At 37.1% G+C, this 14070-nt stretch overlaps 1 protein-coding gene across 1 annotated transcript in view; it reads right to left on the reverse strand.

The window, feature by feature from the left end:
• Positions 1-14070, reverse strand: part of mta1 (metastasis associated 1) — a 65984-nt gene that overhangs the window by 7891 nt on the left and 44023 nt on the right. The window contains exons 5-10 of the mRNA XM_028437904.1: positions 11675-11738; positions 11450-11567; positions 8692-8794; positions 6051-6150; positions 5490-5678; positions 3081-3155 (exon numbers count right to left, since the gene is read on the reverse strand). Of these exons, the coding sequence (XP_028293705.1) occupies positions 3081-3155; positions 5490-5678; positions 6051-6150; positions 8692-8794; positions 11450-11567; positions 11675-11738 (649 nt within the window). The remainder of the gene's footprint in view (positions 1-3080; positions 3156-5489; positions 5679-6050; positions 6151-8691; positions 8795-11449; positions 11568-11674; positions 11739-14070) is intronic.

The following is a 14070-nucleotide window of genomic DNA, read 5'->3' on the forward strand; positions in this document are numbered from 1 at the left end:
AAAGGGGAGGCTTCTCAGGCCCCTAATCGAATTGTGCGAGACAATTGAAATCAATGTTGAATTACCTTTGAAACGACATATCCCACGACTATGTTCCCATGAATTTTGAAATTATCGGAAATGAGGGGAGGTGGGCCCCGGGCCCATTTTAAAAAAAAGGGCTCCCAGTGTCTCATCATATGTCACATCGTGACAAGTACGGGATAATGGGCCCCATGTATATAATGGTATGTGCCAATGATTCGGTGTCACCAACCATCGCAATATTTATATTGACAAATAAATAAGAAATCAACTTTCATAGATTATACCTATCAAATTTCAGCCCAATCCGTTGACAAATAACAGAGGAATAGTGATTTTACCTAGTGTACACAACAACAACAAAGTGAGTGGCGTTCAGAGAGCTCAAACATCTGCTCAGCGACCAATATCTTCTTTGGCATTTCCCTGGATCACTGATCCTTATCATGGTACCATGATTATTCACACTTTCAAACTCATTTTACTTCAGGGGCCGAATACGGAGCAGTGTGATCTCAAGTGGGCCACAGATTTCATGCGGGAAAACGAGTAATTTCAACATTATTGTGGCCCTAGTTTGCACTTGTACGAAAACATAAAATACAAAATATATAAGAATCTGACCATATCCAAGCAATAAGTGGCAGATAGCAGTCCCAACAGGATGTTCACTTTACATTTCCAAGATTTAATTAAGGGAAATATTATGTCATACTGTACTTTGAGGACAATTTAAGGTTTTTGTAAGAATTTTGTTTTTTTTTTTTTTGTTTTTTTTTAAATTGTTTAACATTAAAAATGACTGCAATCATGTGATATAAGCACTGGGAAAACTGCTCCTGCAAATATTGTTGAGTTTCATTTACACAATGAATCATGTCATTTTTACTTTCTCCTGCTGGCCGATCTGGATGCTTCTAGGGGCCGGATTTGGTCTCTGGGCCATGACTTTGTCATGTACTTTAAACGCTTGGAAGAAATTTCTTTCCCCATTAATAATGATAAAGTACATCAAAATGTGTGGGTAATCCCATCTTTTTTAGTGGAAAAACCGCAATGAAATGTACAGTACAATCCTGATCTAATCTGGAGGAAACTCAATAGGGTAACTTAATTAGTACTCAATGTAAAAGTTACTAGTTACTTTCACCCCCATGTCTATTTTTGGTAATGAATCTTGCCATGGTTTTCTTACATACAGTAAACATCTTGTGTATAAACTTCAAAAGGAAGTGATGAAATCTTAAACAATTGCCACTTACTTTATTTTAAACAAAGGCATCTGTATAAAATTTACAATTATTTTCAAAATAACACCAAGGTATTCAATTAAAAATAATAAATACATTCTCAGGATTTAAGTATAGCTACATTTATAAACTCTAAAACTGAGAAAATACCCAGTATTCAACGCTGTTTTGGTGCAGCGCATTACGTTTAATCTGATAATAATCATTTACTCAGTAACAGTTGGGTGTAGAAATGTAACTAATTACTTTACATCTTTTAAAACGTACTTAAGTACCAGTAAAATTACTTATTTAGAAAAATACTCAAAAAAAGTACAAGTACCCATGAAAGCAACTCAATTACAGTAACGTGAGTACTTGTTACTTTCACCTCTTCCAACCTACCAACATAACTGAGTCACATTTCATAAATATCAGTCAATTATGAACCAAGATATTCATTTTTGAAATGTCACCAGTGATGAGAGCTGGGAATATCTAGATTTTTTTTAAACTGAGCCAGAATCAGTATATTGAACTGGATCTTCCATTAAGATGGTCTATCTTTGGTTCAAATATTGTCAAAATCTGTATTTTTGGCTTATGGCGGCAAACAAAAATATCAACTCCTCAGCAAAAGAAACAATTGGTTATTTTTTCATTGGTAGAAATACATTTTTCTGATGATATATTAAAGGTCCTATATCATACAAATCAACTTTTTTCAGCTTTTAACCTTGTTACAATGTTAATTCCTTATCAAAAACACCCCCAAAGTATTATTGGGATTCCTTCCTGCATCTCTAAGAAATCCTCAAAAATCCTGCTCTCTGAGCTGCTTCTCTGCAATCTCCTGAAAAACGAGCGGTTCAAATTCTAGTGACGTCACTAAAAATATGAACCGCCCCCTCCAGGAAGTGCCTGCTGCTGGTGCTGCTCCGCCACAGTGAACACCAGGGAGGGAGTAAGACATCGTGTCGCCTTTGACTTGATCTGACGTGTTTGTGACCCAATGCGACGCAACGGTTGAGGTGATAAACAAATGCTTATCACCTTAAATGCACTATTCCTGTGTTTAATAAAGATGAGGAGGAAAAGAAAGTGAATTAGCAGCTTAAAACTCTAGTGAGCGTTTGAAGATGCTGCTGCTGGATGAAAACAGTGCGGAGATGGACTCACACAATAGCCGCTTAAATATCCATGTGTTTTACTGTAATGTGCAGTTTTTTGGCTGAAAACAATAACAACAGTGTGTGGATAGAAAGAAAATCACTGATCTGCCTCAGAGCGAGTCATGCAAGAGCCTCGCAGGCAAGTCAGTGTATAGACACGCCCACTCATGCATATGCATAAGCAGGCGGCAAACAGCCCGTTGGTCAGAAAGTGACTTTTCAGAGGCTAAAACGCTGGAAAACAGGCGAGTTTGGGAAAATAAACCTCAAATACAGAGTCTCAACAACTCTGTCTCCACCCTTTCCTCTGCACACACCCAACACAGCATAACGTGGATGGCTGTTCATCATAGGAATGGTTCCTGCTGCTTAACAGAAGGTTTTCCTTGCCGCCATGATGAATTCATGTTGGGTGTGGGATACAAATGTATGTGTATATACGTATATATGCATATGTGTGTATCCATAAAATGAAGAGTCCGTCCTTAAGACTGCTCTACTGTAAAGTGTCTTGAGATACCATTGGTTATGATTTGGCGCTATACAAATAAAATATTGATTGCGATTGATTGAAATACTATGTTTTTGGGGATGGATGAAAAATACCATGCGATGGGACCTTTAAATGTTTTCCAACCCTCTATGAATTCCTTACCTGCTGCACGTATCGATCTGTGGTTTTCCACATGTAGTAATACTCAATGATACTGGTCAGAGACTTCCAGGGCAGCTGAAACAGGACAGAAAACACAGTTCAACTTTAAAAGAGGAAACGCAAACTATTATTTCCAGCCAATTTATTCTATCCAAACTGAAATCCTCCTCATTTAATAGCTGAAGTTTTTGATGATAATCAGATGTTTTGTGAACTTCTGCTCAAAAAGGATGCTGAAACTAATGTTTGCCTTTTTGGTTTTTTTTTTTTTTTTTTTGCTGGCCTGTGGGGAAACAAAAGCAAATTGCACTGACTGCAGCCAGCCACCAGGTGGTGGAGCCATGCACAATGAGCAGAACAGTATTTGGATCGCCTTCAGAAACATTCACACACGTGTGCATCACAGGGCAGATGGAAATCCATGACTATCACAATGCAGAGGCTCTAAACCCCTATAGAAAAGGATGTACTAGTATTCACTGTCCATATAGTTTAAATAAGTGGAATTATGTATGTATTTGTCCCAGTTTGCAAAGTTCTTGTTTCTGTTGTAGTGGGATTTGTGGAATGCTGAGGGATATTTGGTTTCACTGGTGTGTGTTGGATGCCAAGGACCCAATTCTGGGTTAGATTTGCTGATGCAAGATGTCACACCGGCACATTTATGAACAAATAGCTCCACAATATGTGCCACTTTTGGCTTTTCTCCTAAAAGGGACAGCACGTGTGAGTGAGTTCTGTAGTGTGGCTTGTTTAGGGGAAGGTCTGGGTTAGAATACACACAGAAATCCATCTAACTGAGCTTTTCATGCTGTTCTGAGAAGTAGCAAAAGCAACGACACCAAAAACGAGTGTTTCAATCCCAAATAAGCTATTAAAACAAAAACATATTGTTAGATTGTCTTTTTTTCAATATCGTCAAAATAGAACTCTTGATTAATCTTGAATCTAAACTTACAATATTCCACGTGTTAGGCCTAATGCATGAGAATTTATACTCCAGATTTGTTTTTCCCTTCAATGTGAACATCAGAGCTGGTATCAAATTTTATTGAAATTCTGTATATATTTAACTTTCATTTTTATATTATTTAATTAATTGCATTTAAAAACACTTAAATTTGCACAATCCTGTGTCAGTGACTCACTACAAATACTCACGGCTCATATTAGATTTTTACTTTGACCATTCTAACCTTTCCACACTGAAAAAATAATCATTTATATTTAAATAAATGCAGTAAACGAATCATACTTAAGAGAATCTTTATAAAATGATGAATATTATCTGTTTTCTCTACTGCGTATGACTGAGAGGGAGATGTTGATATAATGTTTTTGTTTCTGATTTTAAACGTTTTTACTGATGATTTTAAATGTTTTTGCTGCTGATTTTAATGTTCTTATTGATTTTTAAGATGTTGAGTGTTTTTCTGTTGCACTTGTTGATCATGTAAATGAAATGCGCTGTACAAATACATTTGTCTGGCCTTATCTAGATATTTTCTTGTTTTTCACAACAAGCAGTTACAGATTATGCAAGGATCATCAAATCAAACTGGAGATTAGAAAACCGCATATGCTCAAGATGAAAGTTTTATTTTCCGTTTAAAAACAGAAATTTTACTGTGAAATTTGGATTCATATTTAATTTAGTTGTTTTTTTTTTGTTTATTGGGATCATTAAAAAAAATGCCATTATCGTCACATTCTTGATCTGTAACAGTTTAAAGGGCCCATGTTACGCTAAATTCACTTTTCTGTGCTTTAAACATGATAAAAGTGCTATTAGGGCTTCATACACGTTTAAAGTGGTTTTTCATTGATTCCCTCAATCACCTCAAACACCTCGCTCCAATTTAATGACGCGTTCCCACTTTGATGACGAATTTGACGTGGCACTGAGCTGGAGAAGCCACGCCTCCAGGAAGCTCTCTGCCGTGACTGACATGTAAACAGACACGCCCACAAAGGTGAGCATTTCAGCGTCCTTCGCGCAGTGCTATGTATGTATTTTCTACAGTCTATGTATGTACCGGTGAACGCCCCGCCCCCACGCTCTGTCTCGTGTTCATAAAGCAGCATGAGCTCGGTGACGGAGTGGGTGGGAGGAGGGCGGGCCGTCCTCTGGCCCTACGTCACCGTGCGGGGAGGAGGAAGTCAGTGTCCCGTCTATAGACACGCCCACTCGCTCAAATCAGCCTGTTTGTGTAGAGTTGCTCAGAAAGTGACTTTTCAGAGGCTAAAACTCTGGAAAACAGGTGAGTTTGGGAAAAAAAACCTCAAATACTATGTTTTTAAATGGAGATGGGTAAATATGGAATGACGTGGGACTTTTAAAACACACCACAGTAATTCTGTTCCAAGCTTCACAATAACAATTTGCAACATCTGGGGTTCCTCACTCACAAAATCCTGCTGGATATCTGTGAAGTCTTTGCCGTATTTCTCCAGCGCCTCCTCGAACAGGTTGGCCTCTGAGGAGCTCCACTCCTCCATTTCATCCCTGCAGAGGACGGGCCCGCCCTGGGGCACCAACGCCGCGATGGCTCGGGTCATGTCGTAGCCTGTGGCGTGTAGCGTGTCCATGGCGTGGAACTAAGCAGAAGAAGGTGATCGGTGTCGGTAAGACGTCAATTGGAAACAGATTTTATCTTGAATTCAGACAACGTAGAGCAACACTTTGTTCACACGGTACGTGGTATGCAGCTGGAGACCTTTGTGTACGTGTGTGTGTGTGAGTGTGTCTGCTGTGCGTAGCTCGCAGGCCTCTCATCTATATTTCATATATGAAGATGAGATCTAGGGCAGTATTATCCCTGCACTGAGCTGCTGGGGCTGTGTGCTCGTTAGGACGGACACACACACACACACACACACACACACACACACACACACCAAATGTTCAACCCAGGCTGTTTGCCTCCACAGAGTCCTCCTCCTCCTGTTTCATATGCGTGCACTTCTCACCAAAGTGATGTCTCTGGAGGCTGCAGCAGCGCTCATGTGCAGGCTGGGCTGTCGGACAGAACTACTACAGTCCAAGGCTCGGGCGAACGTACCTACGGACCTGTGGGACACAAGCATGGCTCAGGTTAGCCATGGGAACCACACAAGGAAGCACAGGCACAGAGAACGCACGTTTGTTTCCGCTCAGGTGTAGAATGAATGTTTAAAAACATTGCGCCTGCAGCTACTTCCAGAGGAAACGCAGAAAATGACAAACTAAAGCGGCAAAGTCATCACGGTGTTGCTGCATCATAAAATGTCCAGCTATCAAGTGTCATCAGGTAATAAAATAATAATACATTGTGGTTTAAAAACACAGTAGCTCTAGGAAACAATAAAGCAATAAATACAATATTTTCAAACTTGCTTTAGAGATTTTCTGCACCAGTAGACTTAAGTGTAGATATGTTGTTACCTGGACACTGGATTATACAAGAGATTCAGTTCTTCCTCCAGTTTAGCTTGTTTTAATGACTTTAACCCATAATACCAACACAGACGTCTATTGTTATATCCTCGTGCTCTTCTCCTTCCAGAGATGGACATGTATTTGTATCTATATTAATGTTCTACAGTCAGAATAATATGCATTAGGGGTGTGTATTGCCTGGTATCTGGCAATACGATTCATATCCCAATACATGGGTCACGATGCGATAAGATATATCCCGATATTAAAGTATGAATTATTGCGATTTTATATGACTTAAGAAACAACTAATCTGTAAATGTGTACACCTTCATGAGTGAAATATATTTTATTGGCATATTTTACACTCAAAACATTGGCTTTAACATGCCATGTGCCAACAATTTAAAATAAAAAAATAAATAAAATACAATCCAACCAACTTTGACTTTAGTGCAACTTAACTGAGGTATATTCCTAGAACAACAAATAAATGCAGAAAGTTAGTACTTTCTTTTTAGATTTTATTGAAAAAACACAAGCTGGTCAACATGCCCAGGTTTCAGCACTTCTTTGTATAGTTACAATGTTTCCTGCAGTGGAAAAGACTTTCCTGGTTAAATAAAGGTTAAAAAAAGAAAAGGAAAAAAAATAAAAAAATTTATATATTTTTTTTTATTTAAAAAAAAATAGTCGATATGGATGCATTTTGAATTGATCAGAGAATCGCACGACAAAATATCACGATATATCGCAGAATCAATTTTTTTCAACACCCCGAATATGCATAAACACATGTATTAATGTTAACCATGTGCAAATGGACTATATGCAATAATATGAGCACTGTATTTGAATTTAGTGAATTAGAACTTATTGATGATCAGAGCAGCACAAATAATCAAATTTTAATCATGATCACAATTTTGGTTGCCACAATTAAATTAACCTGATCAGCGGGAAAATTTACATTTGAAATATGGGCTCTGCACTTTGTAATAGTTTTTTATTCAGCTAGCATTGGGTCCATGTCAAATTCTTGGGTTATTGTTTTTTTTACGCGTCATTTTGCACTGTAAACTGTACACATATTGTTTGCTTAAAAGTAGTGTAATAAAACCACAGATTTTTTTTTTCCTAACATGATGAATAATTGTGAATATAATCGTGATTACAAAATATATCAAAAATAATCGTGATTATCATTTTGTCCGTAATCGTGCAGCCCTATTGATTATTTAAAAGGTACATGCACATGCTGTAAATAAGCCAGAGTTAGCTAAACGTTAGCTAGTTTTCATCTGGTGTGTCTGGCCAGATTTGAAAAGGCAACAAAGAATGTAAACGGTATTAAATGCAGCGAGAATACAACATGACAAAAGAGAACAAGTATGACAAATAACAATAGTTACTGATAAAAAAAAAAAACAAAGCACAAAGCCTAGACATGTATATTACAACAGGAACACAGTTCAAAACTAAGTAGTTAATCCATACTTAACGCAAGAAAAACAATGTACAAACATCTAAATACAATAAAAGTCTGTCAGTGTGAACATAACTGTTGTTGAAAAAGCCATGTTTTTAGCTGCAGAGAAAAGGAGATGTATGTGCTAATGTGGTTTGGTCTTTAACTGACAACAAACCAGACCATGGGTGGTGTGCAATCATTTTAGCACTAACCAACCAGGCTAAAGGTTTAGCACTAAAGAACTTTATCATCTGCCTTATGCACATTAGCTGCAATGGTCACTTGATTTCTGGTCTGTCCTAAACTAAATGTCGTTATATTTGAGTCTTTGTATTATATTGTACTGTCCATGCTGTCTGATTTTGGTGTTGTCAGTTTTTTTTTTTTTAAATATAGGTTTGTTTTTTTAAATGTAATTTTTGTTGTACACAACATCAACCTGCCAGCAACTACAGATGGAAACTAGCCTGTGGCGACAATCTGGCAAATTTACATTTGTATCTATTAAACTTTGGCTGCATGGTGTATTGAATTCCTCTACTTGTCAAGAGTTCTATTATCTGTTAAATACCTTGTTTTAACATACAAAAATAATATAATAATAATATACAATTGGAATCTAACAATCAGTTCAAAACCAAACCTTAGAATTTTCATCTTACAGTGAAAAACAGTCATTTCTTTCATCATTTCCTTAATTTGACTCGTCGTTGTTGACTTACCGAGCAACCACTAAAAACTGGTCGATCTGTTTCTCTGTCAGCATGCTATTGGGGTCCCACACTTTCTCCTCTAGTTTCTCCAGTTCTCTACCGTCCTTCTCGTCTGAATAGAGACAGAAAACACACATGGGAACATATTGCATCACTTTCTCTCCTTCAATCCTCCCAGAGAGCGTGTCTGGCTTTTCAACCTATTCTCAACACATTCACAGGATTTCTAACATATTAAAAACAAGAAGACACAGTCAGCAACATCCAACGTCATAACTCACAACCTTTTCCTAAATATCCTAAATCTAAGAACTTAGATGTATACATAAGAAAACATTATCACATCAGAATATAAAATTACTAACTATCTTAAACGGGTTGCAAGAAAAGCTGTAATCTTTGAAGATAACTCGAACAGAGTAAAAAAAAAACGACACAAGGGAAATAACTCCCAAAAAGATATTTGCGCACTTGTCATTTTCAAACTCTATCAAGCTATTGATACCCTGAAGCCACACACCAAATTTGGTTATCGTATCTTAAACAGTTTCTGAGAAAAGCTGTCCTCTTTAACTCGAAGGGACGGACGCACGGAGCTCAAACCTATATCCCCCTTCCACACTTTGTGGCGGGTGATAATAAAACATGAACGCACTTTGAATGACAGGTCTGAAGCTGATTAATAAAACTTTAATACTGATTTGTGTAAGAAATGTCTTTGAAGGCTAAAAGCTTAAATAAATGACTCAAAACACGTAATTTTCCTTAATATGTGGTGTTGCCATTTTGCAGATTTCTGACAACCAGCATTTACAGTACATACAGTATTATGTTCTTGACATGTCATAATTACTCCTACGTATTTACAGTTCTATTTACTGTATTTCTATAAAAAGCCTAAGAATGGAAGCAAACAGACTATATAACAGATATAGGCTATGACTTATGAAGTCACTCCCTTCCACACAATTTTCCTCCACTCGGACGCCGTCCTGTATACAAGGAACGATGCGTCCATCATGTGAGCTGTGAGTGCATCACTTTTCCCACAACGTCCGAAGCTCGTTTTTTAACGTTACGTTCCGCAGCTGAGTCAGTTTGGTCGTGCCATCAGGGGTGACGGTCAGCACTACACAGTTCTGCCTCCAACAGCCGCTTCCACTTAGAAAATCCACAAATTTTTTGGCCACGTTTACATGGGAGCTTTACTTCCTCTTTAAAGCAGAATAAATGTTAATTCCTCTTTAAACTGACCTTGTAAACACATAATTCCTAATGCTAATTTAATTCCAAATTAAACTTAAATCCGAATTAGGTGGCTTGTTTTATTACGATTTTAATTCCGAATTAAATAACTCCTCTATCTTGTTAACACTTAATTCCTCTAAGTTAATTCCGGTCGTTCTGCACATGCGCGACCTGACGCGATAATGCGCTGGTGACGATAAAATTCAAGATGGCGGCCCAGACTAGAGCCGAGATTATTTATTTAATAAAAGCCTTAAAAAACATGGCTATAATGAAAAGAGTGGATGGACGGAGGCATAAACACGCGAACATTCACACGCACTCCTCTATGTTACAGCCGACAATAAAAGATTGGTTGTGTGTTTTTCCTAATAGATGTGATACGTCATGTTCGCCTCCTGTCCAATCAGAGCCCTCCCAACCCCCAGACCTGAAGCGGAATTGAATAAAGCCGAATAAATCTGTTTTCCATGTAAACCTCAATTCGGAATTACTATTTCCATGTAAACACGAAGCAATACATTTTCATTCTGAATGATTTCATTCGGAATAAATAATTCAGAAATAAAAAAAACATCATGTAACCATAGCCATTGACCACTCAGACTCAACTTTACATAAAAAAATATGGCAGAAAATACAGTATAGGGTCATTCCATTCCATTTGAACAAGTATTCATATTAGACCAGTCTATGTACATAGCTCAAAGCTGATTAAATTAAAAGGAGCTGAGACATTCGCAAAGTTGTTTACTGAAGGTCCAAACATGTTAGAGCCCGAAACCTTATGTCCACCAGATATTTTTGTAAATTTGTTTTATTGTCCCAAATTACAGTGTCCTATGTGATGTATTTCCTGAGATATTGGAAACTGAAAATGTAAGAAAAATAAGGACGCACGAAAATCGATGCATGCCCCCTACCTAACTAAATTGGCCATATCTCAAAAAGTATCCATCCACTCAAACTAAAAAAATACTGTGTACCTATTGAATAATCATGGAACAATTGGTAAAAAAAAAATAAAAAATCTCTGAATTTTTTTTACACCAAAGTGTTTGGACCATTTATTGAAATGACACAAAATGACCCTATAAACCTTTAATGAACCAGGAGAGCCACATTGAGATTAAAAATGCACATATTTCCAACTACAGTATGAGAAATACACAAAAGCTTGCGTTATCCGGCAAATTGAAAAAAATTTTTTAAGCTCACAGAAAAACAAGTTGTGAACATGAGCTCTGCCAGAAAAGTCTTCCTCTTCTCTGTGGGCGACTGTGACTGCACACACACACACACTCACACGCACACACACTTTTTTGGTATTTTAAACTCTCTGTTTGTGAGTAATCACAATGGTTTGGCAGTGACTGTTACACTAAGTTTGGAATGAGTTGGTTTCCAATGACTTTACTTTTAAATAATCAACTGTTTTCAAGAGATCACAACAGTTAAAAACCTCTTTCTTTTCTCATTGGGGTTAAAAAGCATAATCAGTAAAATCACTATCTTTTACCTTCTGTTAGGAGGTCGGTGATGTCTGCCTGATACTTGTTCCCAACACGAATCTCTCCTTTATCAGCCAGCAGAGTCTTCTGCTGAGGGTCATAGACCAGCGAGTAGAAAAATGCATCCTGGGGGGGGGAAAAAAAAAAAAAAAACAGATGGCGAGGAAGTGCCAGGATGAAACGGAATGAGGAATAAAGGAAACACTGCTGTGTGAGCTGGGATCTACACATACCTCTCTGTCCAGGTAAGATTTGAGGGCTTCCGTCTCGTTCAGAAGCGTCACGCAGCACTTCCCTCTGCAGAACCACGAGCATGTAACCCAGATGTCACAGAACGAAAAGACAGAAGAAAGAAAGAAAGAAAAAGGCTTAATATTAAAAACCAGCATCTTTTTGAAGTCCAGGAGCAACAGCTCACGAGTGAGTGATGAAAGTTGCAAACCTCACTACAATCCACAAGCTCTGTAAGAGGAGCAGTGCGGACAATGACAGACAGTTGACAAGCTTCTTCTGTTCTAATAAACAACAACAACAACAACAAAAGCAGGATTCTCTGCCACTTCACTGTACTTCACTGTATGGATTTCTTTTTTTAAATCAATAAATATTATTTATTATTACCTCAAAGGATGCACTGACATTGATTTCAGGTCAGAATCTAACCATATCATGCTTGTTCTGGTCAAAAAATGTAAACCAAAAAAAAAAAAAAAAGTGTGTGCATCTTTAACACATTCGATTAATTTACCAATTTTTTCGATTAAGAAAAATTCAAATTTTTTGATCGTATACCATAACTAACAGAATTACGTGACACATATAATCCTCTTCAACAATATTTATTGCACAAAACAAATAAACATACAAACCTCTTTAACGCATTCAGTGCCAGCCATTTTCAGAACAGATACCCCCCCTTAGAGCCAGCCATTTTAGAGCATTTTGACTGATTTTTAAAGACCCACAGAATATTTTATGCTATGACAATCTGAAATCTTTTTTTTTCTACTTTCATCAAAAACAAAAATGTTTGCAGCTTGTTTCGTTCTTCAGTAATCAGCAGTTGAATAGAGCAAGTTTTACACAAATTGCCAGTTTCAGAGCAAAAAGCTGAGAAAAATAGGCTTTTTCTACATAAAAAATCTGTCAGTGACTTTGAAGCAAACTTTTTTTTTAATTATTGAAAACTATAACATCTGAACAATGGTTTCCTTCTAAAAAAAATAAAATAACGACACTAAGACCAGGCTTTTAATGGCAAAATTATTATTATTTTGGTATCTGCCCCCACCCCCACCCTCCCACAAACAAAACGATGCATCGATTCATTTTCTGAACCCGTTAATCATTTTACCATTATCAAATATAAAGAGTCTTATTGGAAAAACAGATAACTTTAGTTCAGATGATATGGGTTAAATCAAAGTTGAATGACTTAGACCAAAAAGAGGATATCACCTCTTAAAAGCCACACAACTTTGATTTAACTCTTATCTCCTTTTCTGACAGTTTATTAAACAGTTATCTGCTTTTGCAATTGAACTCTTCATATAAAGTTAAACAACAAGGATGCAATGCTTATGTGGGCGTGGAAGGACCTCAATCATGATCAAAGGTTGGTCTATAGCACAAATTAGGCCGGTCAGAAATTCTAGTCCGGCCCAAAGGAGAAAGTAAAAATGGCAGAGAAAACATTAGACATTGTGTATTTTACCAAATAATTCACTTCCTCAAAAAACAGTAATTTAAAGAAACTCTGCATCATTTACAGGGCTCACAGTTTTCCTCATGCTTATATCACATGATGGTAACCATTTTTATTCTCAAATTGTTAAAACACCTCTCGATTTTTCCAAAATTTTTCAATTTTCCTCAAATGATTCCACAAAATCTGTCACTTAGTGTTTGGATATTGTACAAACTAGGGCAGATTAATGTTAAAATCTAAAATCTGCAACCCATTTGAGATCAAACTGGTCTGTGTTTGGCCCCTGAACTAAAATAAGTTTGACGCCACCAGTGCCCGTATTCACAAAGCTTCTCAGAGTCCCTTCAGAGAGCTCCTAACTTATCCTAACAAGGAATCTTAGCTTACAAGTGATTCAGAAAGTTTCTGAGAGCAACTCTGAGCAAGGAGTTGACATAAACTTTTATCTTAGTGAGGAGGTGTGTTTGATCCCGTTGCTGGGTATGATGCAATCTGCTAAGAGCTGTGATTGGTTGTTAGAGGAAGGAAGAAAAAAGAAAGAAAGAAAAAAAGCGCTCTATGCTCCTAGTAATGAATGCAGAATAAAATCAACTGGTTATACTTGGACTGCATTAGGAAATGTGGATTCATTAAATTTATTTCATTCAGCAAACTTTAAATAATTTGTACACAGCATAAAAAGTTTGAAACTTGTTCACATGCACATTATTATATTTATTTAGTTAACTTTCCACGTTGGTAATGTTACCGCTTTATATATTTGATATTAATGGTGGAGCAGACACAGCTTTCAGTGATTACTGTGATTGCTGGAGCTCTTTTAAAAAGTGAAATACAAGAGTATTAACTCATTCAGTGCCAGCCATTTTCAGATTTTCTACCCCCCTCAGTGACAGCCGTTTTTGAGCATTTTGACTGATT

The sequence above is a fragment of the Gouania willdenowi genome, chromosome 22, assembly GCF_900634775.1.
Source record: "Gouania willdenowi chromosome 22, fGouWil2.1, whole genome shotgun sequence".
Lineage (NCBI taxonomy): Eukaryota > Metazoa > Chordata > Actinopteri > Blenniiformes > Gobiesocidae > Gouania > Gouania willdenowi.